The sequence below is a fragment of the Amphiura filiformis genome, chromosome 4, assembly GCF_039555335.1.
Source record: "Amphiura filiformis chromosome 4, Afil_fr2py, whole genome shotgun sequence".
Lineage (NCBI taxonomy): Eukaryota > Metazoa > Echinodermata > Ophiuroidea > Amphilepidida > Amphiuridae > Amphiura > Amphiura filiformis.
In genome coordinates this window covers 62,598,892-62,612,660 of record NC_092631.1, presented here as the reverse complement: position 1 = coordinate 62,612,660, position 13,769 = coordinate 62,598,892, and the positions used below count along the sequence as shown (strand labels likewise).

General features: G+C 36.5%; 1 protein-coding gene across 3 annotated transcripts in view; it reads left to right on the top strand.

The window, feature by feature from the left end:
• Nucleotides 1-13,568, top strand: part of LOC140151177 (polypeptide N-acetylgalactosaminyltransferase 11-like) — a 34,242-nt gene extending 20,674 nt beyond the window's left edge. The window contains exons 9-12 of one of the 3 annotated variants that reach the window (XR_011858910.1): nt 1,224-1,328; nt 6,942-7,085; nt 9,489-10,467; nt 10,590-13,568. Coding sequence is in view for 2 of the 3 variants with exons in the window: in XM_072173432.1 (XP_072029533.1) it covers nt 1,224-1,328; nt 6,942-7,085; nt 9,489-9,608 (369 nt within the window). In the remaining variant the exon portion in view is untranslated. Of the gene's footprint in view, nt 1-1,223; nt 1,329-6,941; nt 7,086-9,488 lie in introns of all 3 variants that reach the window. The other 2 variants (XM_072173432.1, XM_072173431.1) reach the window with 2 other exon arrangements.
• Nucleotides 13,569-13,769: the final 201 nt, after the last annotated feature.

Sequence of the window (13,769 nt, the reverse complement as noted above, 5' to 3'; positions counted from 1 at the left end):
TCGTAAAGTGTCGAAAAAGGACAATAATTTTATTTTGACATGTCGGATTTAGGGTTATATCGATGATAATACGACACATATGACAGTCGATAACAGGCCTAGAATCTTGTATTTGCTCTATTTATATGCATCGGGGCATTGCATTTTCCCAAACTTTGATGCTGATTTGCAAATCAATAAAAATTGATGCAAGCATGTGTTTGATGTGAATACTCATGAAATGAGGTAAATTGGTAACATGACAAGGGGGGAGATATATTGCCACCCAGAAACCTCATATTGGGCTGATCAGTTGCTACTACCATGTGCATGTAAACACCTTGATTTGGGTTAAAATAGTGTAGAATTGGAAATTGAGCAGGTTAGTACAAATTTCACCTTGATTTTTTAGTTTAGCTAAAATAGTGTAAAATTGAAATTAAATTGGCCCTGGTTAGCACAAATTTCACCTTGATTTTTGGCTAAAATGATAAAATTTTCTCCTTAAAGCATGCCAAAATGATGTGCACTTTTTAATAATTTGATCTCTGCCCCTCCGCATGCCCTGAAACGTCACTGAAGTAAGGCCTAAAAAATTGTTTGATTGGCGAAACCTGACCTACCCTAAAATTAGGCCCGACCCTAGACTTTTTTTCTTTTTTGCCAAAAAAAAAAAAAATTAAAAAAAAAGGAAAGAAAAAATTTAATTTAAAAAAAGAAAAAAAAGATCCTTGAAGGCTTTTATCAAAGCAATTTACAGCTTTAAAAGTTGCATTGGTAACTTTTTAGCACAAAGAATGTCCTTGAATATATTAATATTGAACTATAATCTAGTCAACTATGTGTTTTGAATAAATTTGTACTCATGTCATACTCTATTAATGATTTCAAAATGCATTGAATTTGTATGCATTTTGAAATCATTAATATGACATGAGTACAAATTTATTCAAAACACATAGGCCTACAATTTTTTTTAAAAATCAACCATGAATGATCCTAGCATTTAGATCCTAGCAATTTGGGGGTGGGACTTTACTGGAAGGTGGGACTATACTTGCGTCAGTACGGTAATTTTTTTAATTTAATTTTTTTTTGAAATTCGAGTCTAGTCCCACCCCCAATTTTGAAAAGTGTTCACCCAAAAACGGGGTGGGACTATATACTCGCGTCAGTACGGTATTACAACAATTGTTCATTGTAATCAGTACACTAATAATGACTTGACATTGATTTGCTTGCAGTTTGTTCATGAAGAAACCAGCCTGTGTTTAGCAGCAGAAGACAAGTCTGCATCAAAAGGCACTAAACTTGTCCTTGTAGATTGCATCATGACAGGGAAAGAAATGGTAAGCACTATAGTTGACTCAAGCAAGCAAGATCCTTATATTCATTATTGTTTGAATATATATCCAATGTTTTCAACTATAACTTGGCTTTGTAATTAGGGCCCATTTTTGTGGTTATTACATCACAGTAAAGTTGTTTAAATGTTCTTGATCATGATGGAAAATATTTCATTTGAGACCTATTCTCACAAAATGAGCAGAAAGGCACTAGGGAAGAAAAGGAGACTAGATGCCACAGTAATGTGTTTTACCAAACACGAATATCTATGCCCGTGACCACACCTAACCCCCTTCGCCTATTCACAAACGAAAACTTGGTGAGCACCATGTGAAAGCACTTGTTTTAAGTCTGCATCAAAAGGCACTAAACTTGTCCTTGTAGATTGCATCATGACAGGGAAAGAAATGGTAAGCACTATAGTTGACTCAAGCAAGCAAGATCCTTATATTCATTATTGTTTGAATATATATCCAATGTTTTCAACTATAACTTGGCTTTGTAATTAGGGCCCATTTTTGTGGTTATTACATCACAGTAAAGTTGTTTAAATGTTCTTGATCATGATGGAAAATATTTCATTTGAGACCTATTCTCACAAAATGAGCAGAAAGGCACTAGGGAAGAAAAGGAGACTAGATGCCACAGTAATGTGTTTTACCAAACACGAATATCTATGCCCGTGACCACACCTAACCCCCTTCGCCTATTCACAAACGAAAACTTGGTGAGCACCATGTGAAAGCACTTGTTTTAAACTTTCATTTGATATACATGTATATGCTCATAAAACTGGACTGGCCCACACGCTCTCTAATGCCCTACCAAGCCTTCACTCTCTTTTATACCCCATCAGACCATCTCTCTCTCTCTCTCTAAAACATCACCAGACTGACCCATACTCTCTCTAATACCCCACCAAGCCTTCACTCTCTCTTATACTCCATCAGACACTCACTCGCTCTAAAACATCACCAGACTGACCCATACTCTCTCTAATACCCCACCAAGCCTTCACTCTCTCTTATACTCCATCAGACACTCACTCGCTCTAAAACACCACCAGACTAGACCACACTCTCTCTGATACCCCACCAGACCCTCACTCTCTCTTATACTCCACCAGACACTCGCTCTAAAACACCACCAGACTGGTAGGCACTCTCTAATACCCTACCAAGCCTTCACTCTCTCTTATACCCCATCAGTCCCTCACTCTCTCTAAAACACCACCAGACTGGACCACACTCTCTCTAATACCCCACCCCTTAACCGACCACACCCCTTGTCCCATCATGACAACCTTTTGAGGTGGTCCAAGGAATCAAAATCAAAATGCCTGTTTCCTTGACGTGCGATTCAGATCTTTATCATTGCAAACACCGGTAGCTAACAAAATACTACCTAATGCACTACACTGTGTTATTAAACAGGGATGGTGTTAATAGGTCGTACCTATTTCGCTTTTTAAAGCCTTTAGACTTTGACCTCTGGGGATGCGGCTAATATATAATACATCTAGGGTCATGGGTCATCATTGTACCAAATATGATCCCTGAGGGCGCTATAGTTCTTGAGCTAGATCCGTTTGAAAATTTACACATATTGCTCACTGTAGCACATGACCTTTGACCTCTGGGTCGATGTTACTGCAGAAAATATCTAAGGGTCATGGGCCATCATTGTACCAAGCATAAACCCCGAGGGCTCTATAGTTCTTGAGCTAAAGCGGTTTTAAAAATTTACACATATTGCTCCCTGTAGCCTGTGACCTCTGGGGTCGTGGCTACCATAAGTTACTTCTAGGGGTCATGGGCCATCATTATACTAAGTATGAACCCTGAGGGCGCTATAGTTCTTGAGCTAGAGATGCTTCAAATTTTACACATATTGCCCCCTGTAGCCCATGACCTTTGACCTCTGGGGTCGAGGCTACCCCAGGAAATTTTTAGGGGTCATGGGCCATCATTATACCAAGTATGGGCCCCGAGGCTACTTTAGTTCTTGAGCTAGAGGAGTGCAAAGAAGTGGTCTTAAGGAGGAGAAGAAGACGGAGGAGAAGACTAAACACAACAAATACAATATCTATGCCCCGTTACACGGGTATAGATAATATGGTTCATTGAACATGCCAGAAAACAATAGAAAACAAAAGCATTTTTCTTTGAAATATTGACTTTTGAACACCAAGGGAGGGAGCAATCCTGGCAAGTTATATATCATTTTTAAGCTTATAATCCAGAGATTATGGATCTGGCCATAACTCAAAATAAAGATTTGCACATTTGCTCTCATTTCGTGGGAACAAGTCTCATATGGACTTTTCATGACATTGTTCTTGCTTTGTTTGATCGGATTGCATGAAATCAATATTCCAAAATAATCATGCCCATTTACTCCAAGAAGGGTTCTTCGTTCTTCAACTGGATTTAAAGCCACATTCAGAGGTATTTTGTACAAAAAGGGTGCAGACTAAAAGATTGATATCCTATAAACTAATCTGGTTTCGCTAGGGGGAGACTAAATCTGAGAGTACTAAATTAAGAGAGGCGCTACTTCGATCGCAAAAATGAGGACAGTGTGACCTCAGGACCTTATGTGTCTAAGAGTCTGTCTGTCATGCGTAGACTTGTTGCGGCCATTGCAGAAGGTGACTTGTAGCCATGTATGACGATGATATGACCATATTTAGAGAATGCGCCAATGATTCATTCATTCATTCATTCATTCATTCATGCATTCACTTTATTTATACACGGTTACATGTTCAAAAAAAAATTGTTCTTCCAAACGTCCGTGGTGTAAAACAATAAACATAAAAACAAGATTAAAAGATAGATATGAAGAACTTTGTTGCAAAACCCCTTACATCCACTTTTGACTTTTTGAGAAAAACAGCTTTTTTTAATTGTGCAAGTATTACTTGTTCGATTTGATTCAATTTGGGGTTGGATAAAGTGTTGATGAATAGAAACTAAAAGAATAGGTTTGGGACAATTTTCAAGTCTTCCTATTTATTTTATTATTTATTTTATATCGCACCTTTTGTGGATGTAAGGGGTTTTGCAACAAAATAAATTTACCCCTTTTCTAGAAACCACCTTTGCAATCAAATTTGAGCCCATTTGTTTGCACTACATTATGTAACTTGACTAATGCTTTGAAAATCAAAAAGAAAAATTTAAATATCTCATTTAATTTTTTAATTATGAATTTTTAATTTAATTCGGGAAAATGGCATTTTTTGGGTATTTCCGAAGCTACACCTTTTGTTAATTAAAATGATTTTTTTCAAACATAGTGACCCAAAAACAGTTCCTTTTGGTTTTAATAGGTAAAGAACATTCCAGACTACCATTATACATCAAAAAAATTAAAACAAAACAATTATATATTCATTTTAAGTTCAGATTTCGGAAATTCCCTAAGATTTCCCAAACGGAAATATGCGATAACTCGGAAGGGAAGGTAGTATGAAGGTCAAACAACCACCAAAATGTGTATTTTTACCCACACTATAATATTATGCCAATAACTCAATTTCGCCAAAAGTGGATGTAAGGGGTTTTGAAACAAAGCTCTTCATATGTAAAAGAACATTATATACAGGTTATTACAAAATATGATAAGAGATCATTTTAAAAACAATTATCTTACAGATGCAAAGAACAGTAAGAAAATATACATAAATCTTTGAATAATTCAAAGTTAAATTTACAATTTTTCAAAATAATAACACCAAAAACAATTACACAAATAATATCTAGTTAAAACAAACATATATTGAGATGGATTGCATTTAAAAATAATGTTTGTTAAGTAACCTGTTTTGAAATTGTGAAATATTGCACGCTTGTTTAGTCAAATCAGGAAGAGCATTCCAGTATATCGCACCTTTATACGATAACGACCTTTTCTTGAACTCTGTTCTGGGTTTTGGGATGAGAACGTTTTTGTGGCCCCTTAGATTGTATCCAGAATCTCTTGTAGAAAATCTATTTGTCAGATAGGAAGGCACATGTTTATTCATTATTTTATACATAGTACTTGCAAGGTGATTATCATGCCTTTCTCTTAAATTGTGCCACTTCATAGTGCTTAATGCTGCCGTCGCAGATTCATATTGACCAACACCAGTAGTGATTCTAGCAGCTCTGTTTTGGAGTTTTTGGACCTTATGAAAAGAATATTGGTTGCATGTACCTCATATAACATTGCAGTAATCAAAGTGAGGTGCAATGATGGTCTTATATAGCACTTCGAGTGTCTTGGATGGAATAAGTGACCTTGCTTTATTAAGATAGTACAAGCCTGGTTTTACCTTCTTTTCAATATGTTGTACATGGTCGTTCCATGACAGATTTTCGTCAATTATGAAACCAAAATGTTTACATTTTTTAACACGAGTAAGCTTGGTTCTATTAATATGAACATTTATGTTCTCATCGTTAATCCTACATAATCTCTGCTTAGAACCCATAACAAGAAGTTCTGTTTTACGTACATTGAGACTCAGTTTGTTACGTATAAGCCAATTAGATACATTTTTCAAATCAGTATTAAGGGTACAATTTAAGTCATTTACATCTTTACAGACAGTGTATAAGGCAGTGTCATCTGCATACATACTTACTTTAGTTCTAAAAGATACTACATTCGGGAGATCATTGATGTCTATAATGAACAATAATGGTCCAAGAATTGACCCTTGTGGAATTCCACAGACACAGTGCTTGTTTTGATGAGATACCATTAATAGATACATTGTGTGACCTGTTTAAGAGGTAATCTTTAAACCACGCTATACATTCATCATCGAGATCATACAATACCTATTTGTCAGTTAAATTTTCATGGTGCATAGTATCGAAGGCCTTTTTAAGGTCCAACATAACAAGTCCTATGATGTTGCCCTTATCTATTGCATCGAACCAGTCATCGGTGACATTAAGTAAAGAAGTCTCAGTACTGTATCCCGGCCTAAATCCTGACTGACAACTGTACAGTTTTCCTTAATATGATCATAAAGCTGGTCAAATACTGCACGTTCACAAATTTTTGAAAGTACTGGGAGAATGGCAATGGGCCAGTAGTTACCAGGATCATTTTTTTCACCTGTAACTTTGTAAATAGGATTTACTCTTGCTTTCTTCCAGCTTTTCAGAAAACATTCTGGTCTTCAAAGACAGATTGATGATGTGCGTGATAGGATCAATAATTGCAACGCCTGCTTTCTTAAGTAATCTTGCCGAAATGTTATCATTCCCAGTGGCTTTACTTACACTTAATGTCTCAGTATAGTTACGGACATATTCATGATTAACACCGATGTATGTGGTTTATTGGGAGGAGCCATTATGCCCATATTAAGCTGTTGTTATGTGAACATCACATACTGCGAGCGGTTCAAACAGGGGATTTATTGGGTATTATTATGTGGAGGGCGGTGCTCAGCGGCCAACTCTCCTCTGACCCTGACTGACCTGCAAACAAAGCAAGGAATCACGACTGTTACACAGTTCTTGTCCTCAGAATCGGTATAGGCAGTTTGTACAGAGTACCGCCGGTCTGACTAAATGTGGCCTTTATCACTCTCATTTACTTTGTTATTACAGTTGTGGTATGAATCAGATGTTCATGAGTTAAAACTAGCTGACCTATTATGTCTAGATATGCCAGATAGCAATAGTGCATCATTACCAAGACTTATGAAATGCCATGGTGGTGGTGGATCTCAAGACTGGAGGACATCCAAGGGGGTAAGTTTATTTGGAGAATAAAGGTATTGTTTTTAGCCGCTGGAGTACATCTATCGTCTCATATAACACGGGCGACATTATTATTTTAAGTAAAACAATGAGACAAAGCCGAGTTGTTTTAGGCCAAAAATAATGATGTCGCATGTTATATGAGACGATATGTGCACAACAGCAGCTAAAAACAATATCTTTATTCTCATTTTTAAACACTTCAATTCAAATAAATATATTAATCATAAGTATACCAAATATTTAACAGTACTCAAAGTAAACTTTATAAATCTGATGATTTATACTTAAAGTGTATGTAGGTGGGATGAAAAGCCGACGATCAATTGTGACCCGGCAGCACAAACGAGCCGTAAATTTCCTAAATTGTATTCTGTGTTACGGTGTAAAATGTGTACGAAGGTCGTATTCATCGATAACTTAAGCTGGCCCGACTTCCGTCTTATTTTGATAGTCAAAAACTAATCAATAATCCTATTGTTGAAGTGGATAATAAGCTTCTACCTTAGATGGCGGCTATAGAACTTTTAATAGCTCTGGTCTTTGTTTGCTTTTGCTAAATCCTGTTCAAGTGGTGGGTTACCAGGCATTGTATTTTGTACAGGTATGCATAACCATTAATTAACAATGAGAGTACTTTCTTAAACCTCGTTGACTTGGGGATGATTTGAAATGACCGCCAATTATGACTGTTTGATATATATTGCCAGCAATGTGGAAAAAGAGACACATGTAAAAATGTAAAAGCTATAATTTTGTTGAAGGAGCAAAGTTTAACAAACCATAACCTCGCTTCTGGATATCGTTTGAAGTCAAATGATATACCATTTTTAAGTTTATGATGTTTATTTTTTAAACACGAAATAAAACAAAATTGACCGGGGGAGAAATTTACGGCTCATTCGCCGTGGACGGTCACAATTGAAAATGTTGACCTTTCGTATTGAAGATATGGATTTTTTCCCCAAAATACCAACAAAAATTAGGTCTTTTGGGGAAAAAATCCATATCTTCAATATGAAAGGTCAAAATTTTCAATTGATCGTCGACTTTTCCTCCCAGCTACATACACTTTAAGAATATATCATTAGATTTATAAAATTTACTTTGAGGACAGTTATATATCGAAAATGTGAAAAATGTCAAATTTTAATAATTTGTCATAAAATTTGTATTATATCGTGAATTTCAAAAATGAAAATTATTTGATATCAGAAAGACATTCTTCGTATTCAGAATGCAATTCGATATGTCTGATGTGCTCTCATGTCCCACAAAAAATACTGTCGAAACGCTCAAAACACTCATTTCAGATCCCTGAAGCAACAAATTTTGCTTTGTGAATTGGTTTGAAATATATGTAAATTCTATATAGGTTAGTGACAATGTATTCAGATTATACATTGTTGTACTCATAATGCCAGTAAAACAAGTACAGGCAATGATGTGACACAGCCTGCTGTTTCCTCCGTAGTTTTGTCTACTTATACAACATTATGGCTTTTGTGTTTACCCTACAAAATACCAACAAGATGAATATCAGTGTAGTGTATTTTACATCTATACCGCACTCAGAAAGTATCTAAACACTTGAAAAAAAGGCATAATCTCATCCTGCACACTGTATTGAATCCAATGTGACTTCTAGAAGCAAAGTTACAAACATTTGAATGGATGAAGACCCAATTTTAACAGTGACACTTTGGCCCATACAAGGAGAAAAGATTCTAATCAAGAGCATGCGACAACTTTGCACAGCTGTTGTAGACAATAACGGTGGTCACACAAAATATTGATGGAAGCAAAAGAACTGAAACATATACAATGGCATTAAAGCAAACTGAAACAAAAGAACTAAAAAATAAAATAAAAGTTGTGAAAGTTTGGTGCGAGAGGTCCAGGGTTCAATTCCCCGCAGGACTAAGAGAAAAAAAAAAGATCTCAGCTCTCTCCGTGGTTCATCTGGTAATGGCAGGGCAGATGATCCATGATAAAGACCTCATTGCAGTCGGTTCCGGTCAGGGTAACACCCGATTGTCCGCTACACTTGCCTATCCTGTAAAAATACCCTGACCAGCTATCTACGGCGACCCCCTTTGTTCACCAGGTCACTTGTGCCTGGCCAAAGTTTCAAAGCGGGTCGCCGTAGATAGCTGGTAATGCCTAGATATGCCCGACATAAAAAAAAAAGTACAAAGAAGAAACAGTGAAAGAAAAACTTACTGCTTCAATTAAAGCTTGACTGAAAAAATGTGTTGTCTTTTTTTGTTGCGCTGGTAAGTATCATGTAAGCAACTTGAACATTTTAAACCTGCCCCCCTAATGGCAAATGTTTCTTCATCTTTTGGTTAGTTTTCTAAAATGGCCACAACATTTATATGTTTATTAATACAGAGACTCTACCATCCAACTAGTGGACAGTGTTTAAGTGCAAAGCAAGAGGGATTCACTAAATATGCAGTTTTATCCATCTGCCAAGATGGATTAGCAGGACAGAAGTGGGATTTACGGTGACCAAAGCTGAATAGGGTAAGATCCATCGTTTAGGAGGTTGTAGACCCTATGCAATACTACATCATCAGAACTTTGCCTAATATATCATTGATATATCAGGCATGATTTATACAGGAAGGTTTTTCAATTGTCACTCTGAAATAGACGTAACATGTACCTTCAAAATGGCTATTATTTCAGTTGTATCTACTGTTCCAGTTGGGTCTATACTGAATATATTATTCATCAGGAGATGTATAGAAGAGAAAGATTTATGCCAAGTATAATATAATAACTGATGGGAACTGGAGGAAAGTAAAGACGAAGGAACATGGTAAAGTAACAAAAACAGTCAATCTTGAAGAGTGGAAGAAAAGTACATCAAACCAATTCCAGGACAAATCAATTAAAGGGTCAAGCAGCAAATGATGACAAAAATACAAACAATATTTTGTGCAGATACCGTAAAGATTTGCCTAATGGCACGCTTGGGTTCCTTTGCCTCGGTGTAAATTTCATGTGCAAATTAAATCCCAATGATCATTAAGGTTCTGTGCTCTTATTTGCTGGTGGGAATATTTTGAGAGGGTGCTTTTAGATTGTGCCTAAAATTCTACTTATGTCAAGGGAGCCCATAGCGCTATTAGGCAAACCTTTACGGTATTCCTTTTTCTCAGGGACCAAGATGAACATATGAAACCAATATTAAAAGCTAGATAGCAAGTATTTAACAAGTACAGACCAAGAGAAACTGTCTCGACAGGAAGAGGACAGTGTCTTATAATTGAATACACTGTCCAAGTATTCAGCTGTGGATAGAGACATAAGCTGAAGATATGAATACACTGTCCAAGTGTTTACCTGTGGATGGAGACATGAGGTGCTGCCAAAGCTGAAGATATACACTGTCCAAGTGTTCACCTGTGGATAGAGACATCGAGGTGCTGCCAAAGCTGAAGATATACACTGTCCACGTGTTCAGCTGTGGATAGAGACATCGAGGTGCTGCCAAAGCTGAAGATATGAATACACTGTCCACGTGTTCAGCTGTGGATAGAGACATGAGGTGCTGCCAAAGCTGAAGATATGAATACGGCTCATTCGTAGTGTCCACTCACATATCGCAAGTGAGAAAAATGGACATATCTGTTTTTACATTTGAGTTCAATATGTAAAGAAGCAATTATGTACATTATGAGCTTTGTATCTCATAATCTGGAATTGAGTTGAAAATAAAGTTGTGAACATCAAATTCACAATGTCACAAATAATGTATTGTATAGTAACAAAAGTTGAAAGACTCATCAGTACTTTTGAGAGTTACAATTAAATAAGATTTTAAAATTTTATTTTGTGTTTTACTGCAACAAAATTGTGAAAAATCATAACAATAACAATAAGGTGTTAAAAGCATGGATTTTCATTACATATAACCAAGAAATTTAGCTGAAAAGAAGCAAGCTAGGTCAGGTTGGACTTTATGAAGCAAGCTTTGGCTGGTCCAAAGCTTAAAAATTGCTACTGCTTCATAGAATAATTGTTACATGGGTATTGCACATATCTCATGTATTCATTAATTTCCATGTTCGTATATATTAATTGGTCTGTGTCAGGCTGATCAGCATTTATGCCATGGCACAATATGGGAATTCCTGTTTTTTTTTCCAGGAAAAAGTAAAATGTAAAATCTAAGAGCGAAGACAACAGATATTGAATTTCCTCATTTCACAGTGGTATACATATTGATCAGTCCATTAACTTACAGAGTTGTTCTGAACTCACAGAGTTGTTGTGTATAAATAGTCCATTATATTGTAAAAGTTTCATATTATTTTAATGACTGTCATCATAGATTTTCACCACAGGAATGTTGTATACTATGGTATGTGTCAGTGGCGTGCGCAGCACATTGAAAGTGGTGGGGCCAGGTTGTTCAGTCCCCCCGAATGGAGTCTGATTAGGAGCAAATTTGGACGTTTTTAACAGTTTTTTTTCCCCGAATCCCCCGAATAACCAACCCCTGCCCCCCTTTGCGCCGCCACTGGTATGTGTTACAATTGAACTTAATTTATACTCCATTACTGAGCGGCAGTGTTGTTTCACGCTTTTTGTTTTATTGGGAAAAGCACACTATCTCATTGATCAAATACCAATCGCTCGTCGCCCATTGATTCAGCTTTAACATACCTCCTTTAGCGGTTTAACTTACGCATTCTTTTTAATTCTTTTAAAAAGGTGAAATGGTCTTCACCATTACCATCACTAATTTAAGCACATAGTAACAACTACACTATAATCTTTAAAAAATGTACATGGTACACCTGATGACCAACTAAATAGAAACGTTGCCCATCATCTGTAACACAAGCTGAATGGGGAGGCTAGCAATTAGAAAATGCTGGGTTACATTATTTTGTTTTAAATATTTTTCATATTGTCTGGTAAAATTATACATTAACCCTAATGCAACAGTTGTTATTGGTGAGGGGGAAAGAAAGAAATGAAGAAGAGAAACTTTTTTTCAGGCACATGCCTACCTTGCCACCGGGGTCTAGCTTGGCAGGCCAAGCTTTCAGTGGCCATATGACTGTTCGCATGATGAGGGATACGTGGAATACCCGAGTGTACATATGCTTGGTGGATTGAGGTTTTTTGATGTTTGGTTTGGTTCGGGTTAATATACCCATATACATGTAGGAGGAAAATTAAGGTATTATTAGCTCTAATGCACCAGTTGCTTTTTGGCAAGAGGGAGGAAAAAAGGAATATAAGGAAGAAAAAAAAAGGTTCGGTTCGGGTTAATATACCCGTATAGGAGGAAAAATTAAGGTATTATTAGCTCTAATGCACCAGTTGCTTTTTGGCAAGAGGGAGGAAAGAAGGAATATAAGGAAGAAAAAAAGGATAAGAAAAACTTTTTTGCTTGGGTGCAGTTTTGAACGCCAGACCCCTCTGAGGCCACATCCGTGCACAGCCCTATACCTTGCCACAAGGGCCTAGCTTGGCTGGCCAAGCTTTCTGTGGCCATATGACTGTTTATGTGAAGATATGACTGTATATGTGAAGATAATCATATCTCAGGTACTGTAATTTAATGGGATATTCAGCATAATTTGTTCACTTTGTTTCACCTTGAGTTTGATAGTGTTGTATGTGTTTATTTCATTGGTCATTGTATCAAATTGCACATAGTAATTTAATCCTGCAGAGCGTATAGGTGTGTATACAAGAGCAGTTGCACGCTTGCAGTAAAACTGCATAAAAGCACTGCCCAACTCAAGGTGAAACTGAAGTGTAACTGATGATGTACCTCATTGTACTCGATGAGGTACTATTAAGGCTATATTAAAAAATCCTTTGTAGCAAAGCTCCCGTGCCTTAGTAAAACCGTGTGCATATAAAGTCAAAAAATTTTATTTCCTTTTTTTTCAACAAAACCCGAAAAATAAAGCTCGAAGTTCAAAGCTCAAAAATGAGTCGACATGATAGTCTCTAGTGCAGAAGTCAACCTGTCGCTCTGTGATAAAGATACATCGGCATACACATCACACCTTTTGTGTAAGCGATGGTAAATTACAAAATAGAATATTTCTTTGCTGTCCTGCACTGTGTTAGCAGTGTGTAGCGATAGGATGTACCACGTACTGCTGTATATGTTGAGTTGAGTTATTCAACATGGAAGCCACCATGGAGGGTCGTATCCTGAAAGTGAAGATATTCGGGGTCGATAAAGACCAGTACCGGATGGTTTTTACATAAAGCCAAAAGCCAGTCATTAAGAGACATTGTTGTGGAAATATTTTCTGGTAGGAATCCATGCATCACTAATGCCAAAGCTGCAGAATTAGCTGGCTTAGTGTATAAGGCAGAATCAGGTGCAGAATTCGACAGCTATGAGAGCATCGATGTGGATATCATAGTATCAAAATGCATAACGGTCACCTTGACAAACATTTCAAAATTCTATATTAAAAAAAAGAAGAAAAATTAAAAAAAACCAACGCATTCTGCATTAGGTTTTCAGAAGCTGAAGAGCCTTAAGACAAAGGATTTTTTTAGCCTAAATAGTTGAAGCATACTTATTGTGCTTGCTTACAATCATCTATTTTTTATTTGTATAGATGTACATATATCTATATTTTCTAATTATATTCATACTGGTGCTATACATGTATTAATATT